We start from the raw sequence: 15,532 nt of genomic DNA, 5'->3' as shown, positions 1-15,532 counted from the left end.
GAAAACTTCATAATGTTTGATGGGAAAAATCGCCAAAAAAATTGTTTTAGAATTATTAGAAAAAAACAAATGGAATACGAGTGAAAAATTGCATCAGAGCCTTTATAGAGCTGCTGAAGTAGGATAACTTATGGTTAATTTTTGTTAATTTTATTTAATTATTTCCATCGAATTATAATTTTTATTCACACTAAGCTTAAATCCGAAATTCAAAGCTAACACACAATTTTATATTATCGAGTCGATCAGGCATAACCGTAAAGCTAGAACTTCATATCAAGGGTTTCAGCCGCTGTGGCTTGATGCGCTTTAGTCAGCTATAATATTTGGCCGTTGAATAAAGCACTTAAAACTCTTTCGCCTGGGGCTGTTGGTATGGAGTTCGAGCTTGAGATTTTGAGTATAACTTTTGCAGTCAAAATATGCATTGATCAACTAAATAAAAGAGTATGCTTTATTGAAATTTCGACCTTGAGCTCAATTTATTGTTAATAATATTTGTTATTAATTTATTTATTATTTATTTCATTTGGTGGACAAAAACAAAGTAAAGCTTTTCTTATTTCGCAAAAAGTTTTCTAACTTCACCAGCCGTCTTCTTTATAAACTTTGGTTCTATTTTTCACCCGTATAATATTGATTTTCATAAAATAATTCTTACATTAGTTTTTGAAGACTCTTCCTATTCGACAATATGAAGTGTTGTATTTACTTTGCTCCAATGCAGTAAATCTGACGCATAAATCTCAAAAAAATCCCAAAATAGTTTAAAATGTCGCACCAGCTAAACTGTCAAATCTGCTCGGAAAAAGTGCTGTAACTCCCGCAATTTTGCTCTGATTGCACTTAAACTTTGACATATGACCTTCCAGTAAAAGTGGTGTAACTTCCTCAGCTTTTCTCTGATTGGCTTAAAATTTCGCTGTTTGGGCGAGCTCCCCTCCAATTTATAGTATGCGTCTCGGTATTTTTCCTCAAATGGAGGGACCTAAAGGGTGTTTTTTTTTAGAGGTTAGGTTTTCAAGATGAAATAAAACGTATATAATTTAATGTTATGGCTAATAATTTAGCTTTATTATAAAGATAAGGGTTTGCCATTATGTTTTAAAAATGATTTCGGGCAAGTGACCGCCGCGGCTGGCTCGAATAAATTCCAGCCAAGAGGCCCAATTTTCGACCACTTTTTACAGCAATTGGGGCCGTATGTCAGCAATAACGCACCGAATATTCTCTTCTAAGACGTCAATCGTCTCGGGCTTATCTGCGTAGACAAGCGACTTCACATAGCCCCACAAGAAATAGTCCAGCGGTGTTATATCGCACGATCTTGGAGGCCACGCCACAGGTCCACGGCGCGAGATAATGCGCTCACCAAAAGTTTCCTTCAATAAATCGATTGTTGCGTTGGCTGTATGGCATGTAGCGCCGTCTTGTTGGAACCAAAGGTCGTCCACATCAACATCGTCCAATTCAGGCACGAAAAAGTCATTAATCATGGCTCTATAGCGCTCTCCATTGACTGTAACATTATGGCCGGCTTCATTTTTAAAGAAATATGGACCAATGATTCCCTCTGCCCATAGAGCACACCAAACAGTGACAACCAAAAGTGAGCTTCATCGTTGAACAAAATTTTCTTGTTTTTTTTTTTCGAACCGAACCATTATTTTCGTAATAAATTTGCACGATTTGCAAACGTTGTTCAGGTGTAAGTCTATTCATTATGAAATGGCAAACCAAACTGAGCATAAATCAAGTGACAGCTGTCAAAAAGACCATTTACGAAAAAATTAGTGCCAAATTGAAAACCCAACCTCTAAAAAAACACCCTTTACAATTTTAAGGCGACTCCGAACGGCAGATAGTTTTATTGAGGAGCTTTTTAAAATTAACTCAGTTTAATTTAAGCCCCTAAAAGCATTCATTTTGTTCCTTAGTAAAATAGACTTTCATTATATTAGGTGCAGTAAAAAGTTCACAACATTTTTTCGCTTTATATCGGGATCAAATAACTTAGATATACTCCTCTTTATTCTTCATGAGCGCGATAACTGCTTTCCTTGCTTCTCCGGCTCTCTAAGCAGGGCACGAAAAGTGAAATCCAATCCTTTTCCACCTTCTTTTCAACGGGAAGGAGGCCTTCCCCTTTCTCGATTACCACCAGCTGATTTCGTATTGATTATTTCCAGAGCGAGAGCGTTAGTAACCATTCGGACGTCCAGACGTAGCCGGCAGACCCGCTGGAACTTTATTCGCTGCACTAGACATAGATGTCGCTCTAAAACACTGACAGTCCAAAAATCTTCCACAGAGTCCGTTCTCCCAAAAGAGGACTTTCTTTTCCTTGGCCACCACCAGTTGGTAGCGCATAAAATACTTTCAGAGTCGAATCTTTTGTATCCATTTGGGCGGCATGGCCTAGCGAGCGGAGCTGCTGTATCTGTTCCATCGCCCTCGATACTCGTCGTCGCCAACGTGCAAATGCGCTAAAATCTAAAAGCGCTGAATCTTTCGCTCAAACACTCCAAGGGACGCCTGATTGGATGTTTTTATCATCTCACCTTCTGAGCCATACAATCGAGAGGGACTTATAAAGTGTTAGTTTTGTTCGTCGAAGGAGGATAACACCTACTTCCTAGAATTTCTTACTTAATCCAAAGTAGCACTTGTTGGCAAGTGAGATTATCCGTTGGATTGCAAGGCTGATATTTTTATCATATTTCATAGAAATAATTTTTCTTATACAAATGGTTTAAAATAGTTGTTGGACTAATCTTCATTTCTTGAGCAATGGAATGACGATTGAACTCGACGTTTTCTATAATTATTATTATGAACATTCTCGATATTTTCGCATATCAGAATATCAGAAAGGAATCATTGGAGTCACGGCTTTGCTATTGCATTTGACGCACTTTTTTTGGCCGCCTGCTCCGAATTTTCACCTTGGCCGTAGTAGTAGAATGTATCGATTTTTCTTCCCTTTTACCTCCATTTTGAAACGCTGTAAGACACAGCTGACTTCACTAACATCAGAAAACTGTCAAGAAACGTTTTCTAAAGGTTAAGTAAGGTTCTCAAAATGCCTTCGCCCTAACAGCAACCGTCGTCTACTGCGTTGAGTGGTATGGCCACTAAAACAATCCCTCCTCGTCTTTTGAGGAGACACCCTTCTACTTCTGGCTGTCTGGCTTTGCGCAAACTGCCATCTCCCACGGTAGCTTAGCGCTCAGCTTAGTCGTCCGATCCCAAAGGAGCGTGGACCTGCTTCGTATTGAGGCGACAATCTCCAAAACGTATATTCAGAACTTTTTACTTTATTTAATATTTGATAGAGAAAAATAAAACGCGTTTCTGGCGTTCGCTTTCGAAAATTTTCTTAGTAAAGGGTATTTCATAAGACGCGCCCAGATTAGATGTTGTGTTAAAATAAAACTTGTAACTTGTAACTATTTTTATTCAAAATAAGGCTCTTAACTGACGGCCGCCATAGCCGAATGAGTCGGTGTGTGATTACCATTCGTAATTTACAGAGAGAACGTTGGTTCGAATCTCGTTGAAACACCAAAATTAAGAAAAACATTTTTCCAATAGCGGTCGCCCCTCGGCAGGCAATGGCAATCCTCCGAGTGTATTTCTGTTATAAAAAGCTCGTCATAAAAAAAAATATCTGCCGTTCGGAGTCGGCTTGAAACTGTAGGTCCCTTGATTTGTGGAACAACATCAACACGCACACCACAAATATAATAGGAGGAGGAGCTCGGCCAAACACCAAAAAGGGTGTACACGCCAATTATACATACATACAAGGCTCTTAACAATAACATGTGAAAAATGGCTTCATTTAAATGTCCGTCGTCTGCACTTCTACAGGCTGTCATACGAGAATTGAAATATTTAGGGACTCGCACACACTTTATCGCATTGAGCTCAGCAATCTCAAACCGAATGTTGTGATTCAGCTCTGCAATTGTTGCTGACTTATTCATATAAACTTTTCTTTTCAAAAAGACCCCATAAAAAGTAGCCAGTTTATAATGTGGGGACGAAAACTTTTGCCCAACACTGTTTGCACGACATATCGCGTCTTCACTGGAAGAGTGTCATGAACCAAAGTATTGAGAAAACCAGATTTGCAGTTCTCAATCCGCTATGTCTCCTTAGGTAATAGCAAAGACATTTTTTTTCTCATTACGCAATACTTATCTTAAAACTTCGTTTTGTAATATGACACTCTTGCAGTGGACTAGTGGAAAAATTCTGAAGTCATGATAAACATTTAAATGTAATCACCATAAAGTTTCAATCGTGAAAGTAATAATCAACCGGTTGCAAATATTTTTTATAAACTCATAACTGTCAATGAAATTTGCTGAAATGCCGTTGAAATTGTGATTGCGTCAAGTCAGTTGCTTTCATAGAAAAATTTGAAATATTATTTACAAGTTTCCACTTTTTTCTGAATCGTAGTTGACTCATACACCGGCGTGCTAACGTCAATTACACACTCAGTACTTAATATTAGTAATTTATTTAGCTTTAAAATTAATGAAAAACCGTGGATACGAAAAAAAAAATTTATTGAATAAGCAAAAAAAAAATGTATTGAATAAGCAACGAATACATCATTGAAGAAGTTATTAGCCACCTAAGCAGATACTTAGAAAAATTAAATTTGTTAAGAAAAAAACACAAGAAATATGCAAATCGCAAAAAGCGCTGACAAATAGTTATTTTTTTATAACTGTCCAAGATATTCATTGATTAAATCAAAAACCGTAAAACATCACGTCCATTTTGTAAGTGATATTTGCTCGTTTAAGTAGACTGTAAGTTATGCTTCCATATACAAAATTACGTACTTACGATTTATTAAATATTTATATGTATGCATTTGATATGTATTACAATAAAAAAATATACATCTGATATTACGATGAAAAGTGGATTAATTTATTGTAATTATATATGAAAATCTATGAAAGGAAGAACCTCTGCATGCGATTGCTCCGAAAAGCCCACAAAATAAGTAAACCGGCGAGCTCTGCTTCTTACCTGAATTGTAGCAAAGTTGTTTGTATGGGTATTTACCAGTCAATTTGTTGAAAATTTATTTAAGCTATTAGTAAGTATGTAAAATACTTAGATGGCAATTAGCGCATATTTTTTTGGAGCAATAACGGCTGAAAAAAAATTAACGCAAGGTATACAGTGGCCGACATAACTATGAATACCCCTTGAAAAAATATTTTGTTATGGAAATAAGTGCGTAAGCTGCTCCTCGAAGCTTTAAGATTGTACACATTGTTTTTCTAAGTGTGAGCTAGCAAACCAGCGCCGTTAAAAATGTGCCGTTATCTCTTCACATGGAAAGATGAAAAGGTAATAGAAACAATCTTTTGGTGTTTATTTTACCTTGTATTTTACAACAAATATACTTTTCGCATATTGTAATGCCTAAGTCAAAGGAAATAAGCATTGATTTAAGAAAACTAATTATTCAGGACCACAAAAATGGAATGGGGTATGGCAAAATTGCTAAAAAATATAATAGATGCAAGTCAACAATCCAGAGAGTTATAAAAATTTTCAAAGAAAATGGCGGCTTTGCGAGCGCTCCAAGAACAGGTCGGCCGAGGGTAACCAATTCTCGCGATGACACGCAAATAGTAAGGGAAATTAAGAAAGACCCGACAACTTCGGCAAGGTTTATTAAAGGATGTCTTCAAATTAATGTAAGCGAGCGAACAATTTAGCGGAGAATTCGTGAAGAGGGATTTTCTAGTCATTACAAGATCAGGAAACCTTTCATCAGCAATAAAAACATGAAAGCGCGACTAGCATTTGCCAAAAAGTACTTCAATATGCCGTTGAGTTTCTGGGAGAGGGTTATATGGAGCGATAAAAGTAAGTTTGAGTTTAAAAATACAAAAAGAAAGAAAAGAAAGAGAAAAAGTGTGGCGAAAAAGTAATGAGAGGCTCCAATCAAAGTGCGTGCAAGGCACAATTAAGTTTGGCGGGGTAAGTGTGCTTATCGGGGCTGTTTTTCCTATAGCGGTATATCAGATCTGGTACATATTGAAGGAAAAATGACTGAGGAGTCCTACGTCAATATGCTAAGCACATTCCTAGAGCCCTCGGCACAAAGAATGGGTCTTGGACACAATTTCATCTATCAACAAGACCACAACCGTACCACAAACATACCAGTCGCGTAGCAAAGGAATATTTTAGACAAAACTCAATAGAACTTTTAGAATGGCTCGCTCAAAGCCCCGACTTAAATCCTATCGAGCACTTATGGCAATATTTAGACGAAAAATTCGATTGATCAAGTTGCCGCTCAAAGAAAGCAGAATTTTTTCAGAAACTGCAAGAGACCTGGAATAAAATACTGACGAGCTTCTTAAGAGATTAGTTCACTGTATGACACGCCGCATTTTGGCTGTAATTAACGCAAAAGGCGGCAACACTAAGTACTAGGAGGCATAACGTTATTACTTTTACTATTACTAGTAGGATACAAGGATACGCAAATTTTGTCGCTACAAGTTTCTGGGCATTTATAAAAAAAAATATAAAAATAATATTTTGTTTTTGGATTTGAAATATTTTGATTTGTGTTTTTATAATGTTACTATATTACAAATAAATTAATAAGTTAGTCAAAATTTGAACGATATATCAGAAAAAAATATTTGTGTTTGAATTTTCCCTTAGGTAGAGTATGCATAGTTATGTCGGCCACTGTATATTTTTGCCTTCCCCTTCATAGTAAAGCACAAGGGCCACAAAGTATAGGCAGTAAGAAAAGTAAAATCTAATTTATTATTCTAAAATATTTTGGACACAACAGTCTAAAACTCTGACAAATCCAAGCATTTCATTCGAATAAGACAAAGATTTGCTGATTTGGAAGGCAAAGCATCGCATTATTGATGATATTTACGTTGTAGTTAATGCAACCTCACAAGTAATGAGTGAATTAAATAGACGGGTGAGTAAGAGAGTTGAAGAGATTTAGTCTGAAGCCACCGAGAACGTACAATTAATTTTACTTAAAGTATACGAAAGCTCGTGAGGCTTGGACTGCCAGTTGCTACTTGAATAGCACTAGTCATTAAATACCACCTCCGTTGAATTGTAAGTTGTTGTAGCAGCGTACTAAACCCTGTCAGTGCGGTGTAGTCACTAGTTGTCTTCGTCTAACTCATCTAACGGCAAACCCAGAAAACATGCTGTTTCGACAGGTTGGGTCTAAAGGGAGAGGGATGTAAGGTGAGTAGTAGATGTCTCCTGACTCATCTGGGAGCTGAATCAGGCTTTCGTAAATGCAAGCGTGAATCCGACGGTTGCACCTTAACAGAACTTGCTTGCTGACAATCTGACTGTGTTCCTTAACCGGTAGCATTGAAGTCTTGTTGTGAAGGTTTTGTAACGGAGACATGCCGAGGCATTTCGTAGCAGTATTTTGACAGGTCTAGAGCTTTAGCCACTGCAAATGACTCGTGCCAGACAACCAGACGGGTGGGCTCGCCATTGCCTGCCATAGATGACAGCAGAGCTTCGTACCCATACACTTCCGAATGGTAGTCGCGCACCAACCCATTCGGCTATTATACATTCATTATGACGATAGTTTATTCAATTTTATATATCGTCGAATCCTCGACACAAAAAAATCTGTAAAATTTAATAAAAAATTTAAAAGGAAATTGTTATAGACATCGGTTGTTTTTTAATGGGGTGGGGAAAAAGTGTCACTCCTTTCTTAGCCAAAATTACGAATTATTTGAACAAATAAATAATACATGATATTATGTAAAATATGCGCCATTGGAAGCTACAATTCTACTTCATCTTTCAAGCAGCATACGGATTCCTCTGAACAAAAATTAGAGTCCTTTTGACTTGATCCATTCATTGAGCCAGTTTGCGATGCTCTCGTACGAAGTGAACACCTGGCAGGCTCTCCAATAAGAGCTGACTGCATTGATCAGAACAGATGGTAATCCGAAGATGCAATGTCAGTCTCTCTAAATATTTCTAGACCGATTTAGAAACGTGTGGCCTGGCGTTGTCATGCAGCAAGATCAGTTTGTCGTGTCTACCGTCCCATTCCGGCCGCTTTTCTTTAAGAGCTCGATTCAAACGCATTAGCTGCAGTCGGTAACGATCGCCAGTGATGGTTTCAAATGATTTAAAGAGTTCATAATAGATTACACCCTTCTGATCCCACCAGATGCACAGCATAACCTTTGAAGCATGAATACCTATTTTTGTTCGCTGTCGATGGACATGATTTACTAGGTAGGATCAAAATTTTTAGACGCTTATGGTTATCACAATAGACTCATTTTTCATCGGCAGTGACGATGCGATGCAGAAAACCTTTTCATTTCTCTCAACTCTAACTTGTCATTGTACCGAATGCGGTAAGTATCATCTTCCAGTCATACAGAACCGTATATACAGGGTGGGCTATATAGCGTTTGCTTTTGAACCACCTATTTTTTTGAGAATGGTAACACAAATGACATGTCACATGTTCATAATTTACTTAAAGGTTTGACATTTACGAAATAGGACGTTATACGCTTGAACAAAATTTGGAAATATTGAAAACCTATTTCCAAAGTGGTGAGTCTTCTACTCAAACAGTGAGAAATCTGAAAAAAAAAATCAATTTGTTAATCGTGTTCGTGAAAGTGGATCGTTAATGGATAAAACAACACGTGAACGTGCTCCTACAGTGCGTACCCCCGAAAACATTGCTGCTGTAGCCGAAAATGTTCGTGAACATCCAACAACCTCAACTCGTCATCGTTCTCAAGAATTGAACATTTCACGCACTTCTTTGAGGAGTATTTTGCATAAAGACCTCGGTATGAAGGCTTACAAAGTCCAATTGATGCAAGAACTGAAGCCTAATGACCATCCAATGCATTTTCGGTTCGCTCAATGGGCAGAAAATCGTTTGAGTTTTTTTACCGAAAAATCATCTTTTCTGATGAAGCTCATTTTCACATCGGTTTAGGCCCGTTGGACTATTTTTTGTGGGGAGCCGTTAAGGACAAATGCTATGCGAACCATCCAGAGACGATTGATGCTTTAAAACACGAAATCAAAGTTGCCATTCATGGAATTGGAGCCCAAACAATCGAAAATGTGCTTAAAAATTGGGTTGATCGAATGGCCTACTGTAAAGCCAGCCGTGGCAGTCATTTCAACGATATTATTTTTCATTCATGAATGACAATGTTCAATCTTCAAAATAAAAACAAAAGTTTGAAAAAATATTGATTAGTTTTTTTTTATAGCTAATTCAAAAAGGAAATTTTACATGGCCCACCCTATATCTTTGTGAGAATCTTTGTTGCGGACAAATTAATTGATCGACTTCATTTAATTTCAGCACGCACACTTCGCAACCGTATGTCAGTGTAGGCCTTATGACTGTTTTATAAAGGGTGGTTAAATTTCAAGGGCCGATATTGAATGTAAACCACACCTAAACGTCAACGACATCGACAACGGAAAAAAGGTGTACGTCGATAAGCCATCAACAATTCAAGAGCTAAAGGATGAGATAATTCGGCACATTAATGGCATAGAACCTCAATTATGCCTCAGCGTCATCGAAAATTTGGACCATCGGATGGAGGTGTGCCGCCGAGCCCGCGGCGGCCATTTGGCCGATATTTTACTTCATACGTAATTGAGCCATACCGGTATTATCATAATAAAGAGAAATGACAATAATTTCTTAAAAAAATTGTATTTTATTCAAAATCAACACCGGCCCTTGAAACTTAACAACCCTTTATATTCGAAGCTTCAAGTTTCTGGAATATATTCACAAAATTCAAAATAAAAGTTTCTTACTCAAAGGTGATATTATCGCCTTCAAAGTACTCTCCATTAACAGCAATTATGCCAGCGTTTGATTCACCTTTCGAAATATTGCTTGAACTCCATTTTCGGTATAGCCATCGGAGTCGGCTTCGATTTTTCCATTACTTTTTTTCGGCTGTTAAAAGGCATTCCCCGTAGTGGTTTTTGACTTAATCAAACAAAAAAAAACAAAGCAGGGAGTCATATCAGGTGAATTGGTTGGATGTTGGATGGAATTCGTTTCGTTCTGGGTAAAAAATTCTTGGTTAGTGATGGCACGGTGGGGCGGTCCGACAAAACCCACGAGTTGTTTTCCCACAAATCCTCGTAGCGAATTCTCGTAAATATCCCATAACGCCCAAATATTAGTCCTTATTAAATATCTGACCTTCTGGCAAAATATCGTAGTGTACAAAACCGTTGTAATCCATGAAAACCGTTACCATCGCTTTGTTTTTAGACTGAAAACTACACTAAACCATTCAGTTTTGTTCGAAAAAAACATGAAGAAATGCATTTTATTGTCAAAAACTTACTGCTCTAAATATTTGAAAAATCTCGCTCACATTGCTTAAAAGTGATTACTCGTAAATATACAATCATATCTACATACAAACGTGTCTATAAACTGTGTAAATATGTATGCAAATAAATTAGCGAATTTGAATCAGTGCATAACTTAAATTATTTTTAAATAATTTGGTATCGAAATATGGCCGGCATACAGCTACGTAAGTACAACTCACCACTACATGCATATGCACACTCATACGCATGCACATACGTACGTACATAAATACTAAATTTGTTCTCTTTTCTGGCTTTGAAATAAAATGTCCATGGTATACATATATATCCAAATATGCATGTATGTGTGGGTGCACATACATTCATATGCGCATCGAATATCCTTAATGAAATAAATAAATTTTTGAGAGTAATTTATTCTGGCTCCTTTCTTAATTACTTAACCTCTAAGTAATGCAGTAAAATTCTAAGTACTTAGTCTACATTAAAGTCCTTGATGTTCACACACATAAAAAGAAAGTAAAGAGTATTTGCGAAGTTTGTCGAATTTGGCTAAGAATACAAAAAAGTGCTATGTAGAGGCTAACCCGACAGACATTCTAGGATGTCAAGATGTCGTAGCGCACCTACTCTAAGTATCAGAAATGTCAATGTTTTGAATTGAGTTTAGTTTGACAATTCGGCTGGTCAAAATATGAGATGCAATGATATTTCGATGGGGTTCATGTCTTCCGAAACGCTATTAGTATCAATGTGGAAGGCGGAAAGAGAGATTTTTTAAAGAAGTTGCAAACATTTTTTTTTATTGGAAAATTTCCATTTTCATCCAATATAAAATTTGTTTATGGTCCCAGGTGTCTTTCAAAGGCGAAGTCTCTAAAAGCAAACACGAAACTCACGACCGTATTGCTGTCAACTCGTACTGAAAAAATATCATATTAGTTAGAAAAAGACTCATCAGGCTCCAGAGGCACATTACTTGCCGTCACAAAACTCCTATGCCATTCAATTTCCATACTCGTAGTTGTGTTTACCGGTCATTTGAACGATCGGCTCATACGCGGAAAAGCTAGGTTTACAATTTAACCCCCTTTGCAGAAGCTGTGGGGAACTTTCAGAGAATGATACTGTTGAGCTTTTTCTCTGTAAATGTTCGGATTTGGCAGCTAAGCGATTAAGGTCACTGGGTGCTCTTTTCTTTGATAACCTGGACAGTGCTCAAAACTAAACCAACCAACCTTTTCTGCTACATGAACAGCTCTGGTTGGTTGTAGATATCTGTCTGTTAGACGTCTAAAAATGGTATTAAAGCAACGTTACAGTGTTACTTGGGGACTGCCAGACTGGCACTTCAAACATTTCACCTGCCTACCTATGCGATACTGTAATACAAAAAATGTATTTCCATACAAATCGATCCTCCCTAATGTATTTGATTACAATATATCTATACCACTTGTGTAAGCAAAATCCTGAACAAAGTTTTCGTGTGCACTCACCTTAACCTGTCCGAATTGACAATAAAAACAAGAGCGACTTAATTTAAAACCTGAATGAAGCCGTTTAAACAAAAAGACTAATTTCGGGCGGTGCTTTTCTATGGAAGGTGAGCTTCTGGAAGCAATCACAGACAGTTCAGAAACAGTTGTTCGATGAGTCATTACTATCAGTTATGATTTCAGAGGTTTAAAAGGTAGTAAAACAGTATCAAAAACTATCGGTGGTACAGTCAAAGTCACTGCCTCGATTTGAGAAACTGAGATAAAGGCATGCAATTTCTGATACTAATGGGTATTATCAGAGTTTCCCTCACCTGGAAAGCTCACTCTGGACCTCTTTACAGATGAAATGAATCGGCTCTAAAACGAACAAGGAGCACGGCCCACATCAGTACAAAAAGTAGATGAGCAATTGCTGACAATTGGCCGGTTGCAGCAGCGGTGGGATCCGTCACAAAGCGGGCGATGGATCTATCAACTAATACCACGTGCTTATGAGTGGTTAGAAAGAAATATGGAGACACCGACTAGAAGCTTTCGCACTTGCTCAACGGACACGGCTGTTTTCGGGCATATCTGCACCGTTTAGGCTGGAAGACAGCCCTCTCTGTCCAAACTGACGAAAGCGCGTGAGTTTTTATTGCGACCGCTTCACAGAGGAACGAGCTATTCTCTAATAAGCGCTGGGTCATCAACCATCACCCAGAGAAGACAAGACAGTAGTGACACTATTGCAATTTTTTCGATGTCTCCTTTGCTTCAGAAACATCTATGAAAACAGTTGGAGTTATTGCGACTATTATCGGCAGGAAAGGTTCCTTTTGGTTCCCACAAGTACCTGTTGTGTCTTTGGACATAAACGCGACTCGACCCAGATATCATACTTTTGTGGTCCCAGGTTAGAATATAGCCAAGGTGAGAGGATTGTTACAGTATTAGTCGGACCGTGCCCCACATACCATTGGTGTGACGGTACCTTTGAGATGTTTGTGACATTTTAATTTAAACCTCCTTCAAAAAAAAAAATCGGTTACACATTTTCCCTCTCTCAAAAGCGTACTAAACTCTAGGATCGATTTGATTAAAAACCAGATGAAATTGCCTTTAAAATTTTGAAGCCAAGTTTGAGTTCAAATTATAATTTTCAAAAAAATTACGCGTGTGTTGCTGTAGTTTCGTAAGTGCCAAACTTTTGTTGTCGAATTGCTGAGAAAATGATAATAGTCTTCGTATAGGAAAGCGCAATCTATTGTCAAAATGAGAAAACTGTCCTCGATGTACTAAAGGGATCGCGTAAATTTTATAGAAAATTAATCCAAACGAAGCCTTCCAAAGAACCTTCGAGAGCATTAACGCCACTTTAACCTCAGTTTGCATCAAATATGGCACTTTGATTAACATTGAAGGTATATTTCTGCAAAATTTGTATTTGCACTGAACCTGTTTATTTGACCATTCGACAAAATTCGTCTTTTATTCGTTACGCGTAGCGAACTCTATGAATATACAAATCCTTAACTATTTGCCTTTTTAACTATCCTATAAATCTATCCTAATTAAATAACTTAAGTAAAGCACTTAGAAAAATGTTTCAAAAGGCACATTTGCACTGCGTACACTATTCACCCCCCTGCCCTCAAAAACCCTACCTCTCACCCACATTAAATTGGCGCCTCATACGAACTTAAACCCAGTACTGATTTCTTCGCAATAGCGGATTGCTAGCCGGGGCCGAAGGCGGTGTTGCTGTGGGCGCGCTGCTCTGGGGCACCGTTGAATAACCACCAAAATCATTGGCCATATCGCACGACGAACTCCACGTGTCATTTTCCATGTGATAGGGATTGTACCGTTGCGGCAACATCATTTGCTGAGCATCATCTGTCTCATCACCTTCGTCGGGATCATAATCGGGATAGTCGTGCTTATACGATTCCACGGGTATAATTTTGCAATGTGGAATATTACTGAAACCGGGTAGCGGCGTTGAAGCGCCCGTAGCGGGCACCGAATCTGCCTCCGAGTTGGCATAGTGATGATGATGATGGTGGTGGTGATGATGTTGCGGACTAACTGAAGTCAAGTCGGGTGGGCAGGGCAAAGCGGGTGGCTGATCCTTGGAAATGTCCGCCTTATCGCGCCGCAAGTAACGTATTTTGAGCAGGAACATAACAACCAGGATGCAAACGATGAGCACAATAAGCACAACCAACAGCGCAATGTAATTAAAGCTGAAGTCGCTGCTAGCCATCGTCACTTTATTCCCAGTGACATCTCTCGGCGCGCGATATTCGATATGCACCATTCCCTGTGCTGGTTGTACCGTCTTTATGAGCAGTTGATACTCGAAGCTGTCCATATCCACCACCGTTTGCTCAACTGCTTCATTGGGCACAAAGTAGACGACACCGCTGCGCAGTTCCTTGTACGAAAACATATTGGTTGTGCGATCATTTTGCGACTCTGGCGCCAATCCGGTGCTGCGTATAATCTTTCGCAACTGGCCGGTGCTGGGCATGCGTGTGATGACAAACTTCGGGTTGAATTTGTTCAATTTCAGCGAGAGCGGATTATCTGCGACTAGCAAAGATTGTAAACGCACCTTTCCCACTTCATTCACCATAGAAATATTGGAGATTTTTATTACTGGTTCCACGGCAACCACGACATCTACCGTGGCTGTGTAAATGGTGCCTGGCACATAGGCGCTCACTTGGAACGTGTCATTCGAGCGGTTCAGATCCGTTTGCATATAATTGATTTGTCCCGTCTCCAATTGATGCTGATTAAAACGTAGCGTCGGCTGATGTTTGTAAACAATGATGCCATACAATGGTGAATTGGTTATATTGTACGACAAGCGCTCGGGTTGCACATTCGTGCGTAATGAAATATGTTCCAACCTCATGACGGTGGTTGTGGCGCCTTGTGGTACTTGCACCGGATACTGGAAATCGGCCGACAATAAACTAATGGGTGCAATTTTTATAGTGAATACCTCATAGGCTGGATTGAACTGGCCATCAGAGACGGTGAAGCAGAAGGTGGTCGACTGTGGTGTACCGAAGTGCACGAACACAATGCGCCCATTATTGATATCGGCTTGCGTAAACTGGTTGGAATAGGCAAGCAAATCTTCAGCGTGCCCTTCACTATTGACTTTCTTGAGCACACCCAGCGTGGGACCGCTCATTACGTCGTAGACGATCTCATCGGGCGGCGTATCCTTGTCTTCAGTGAGTAGCACATTGCGCGTGATAGTTTGGTTCTCACCCTCGACGACGGTCATTTGCGGGAAATGTGTCATGAGCGTAAAGGGCTGATCGTTGATGGGTTTAACTGAGATCGGCACTGTAAGATTGCAGAGGAAGATGTTGCTAAAAAGAAGAGTAAAATAAGAAATGAGATGTTAGTACAGTATTTGTAATATTAATAAAATAAAGGCAAGTACAGGAACTATTTTTAATCCCATATTTATCCTCTCGACAGTTAGGACAAATATTATATAATATGTTCCGCGGTGATATATGGAGCTTCTAATGCAAACAGTCTTACATTGAGTAGTCTACAGCCGGTCGCACGAAATTAACTTTATCGACTGAATCAAATAA

At 38.7% G+C, this 15,532-nt stretch overlaps 1 protein-coding gene across 1 annotated transcript in view; it reads right to left on the bottom strand.

Moving 5' to 3' along the window:
- Positions 1–12,759: 12,759 nt before the first annotated feature.
- The window catches only part of LOC129247894 (chondroitin sulfate proteoglycan 4), a 48,138-nt gene continuing 45,365 nt past the window's right edge, over positions 12,760–15,532 (bottom strand). The window contains exon 13 of the mRNA XM_054887256.1: positions 12,760–15,298. Within this exon, the coding sequence (XP_054743231.1) occupies positions 13,606–15,298 (1,693 nt within the window). The 3' untranslated portion in view covers positions 12,760–13,605. The remainder of the gene's footprint in view (positions 15,299–15,532) is intronic.

Source organism: Anastrepha obliqua, chromosome 5, assembly GCF_027943255.1.
Source record: "Anastrepha obliqua isolate idAnaObli1 chromosome 5, idAnaObli1_1.0, whole genome shotgun sequence".
NCBI lineage: Eukaryota > Metazoa > Arthropoda > Insecta > Diptera > Tephritidae > Anastrepha > Anastrepha obliqua.
Note: the sequence above shows the minus strand (reverse complement) of the source record. Positions and strands in the feature narration are given on the sequence as shown.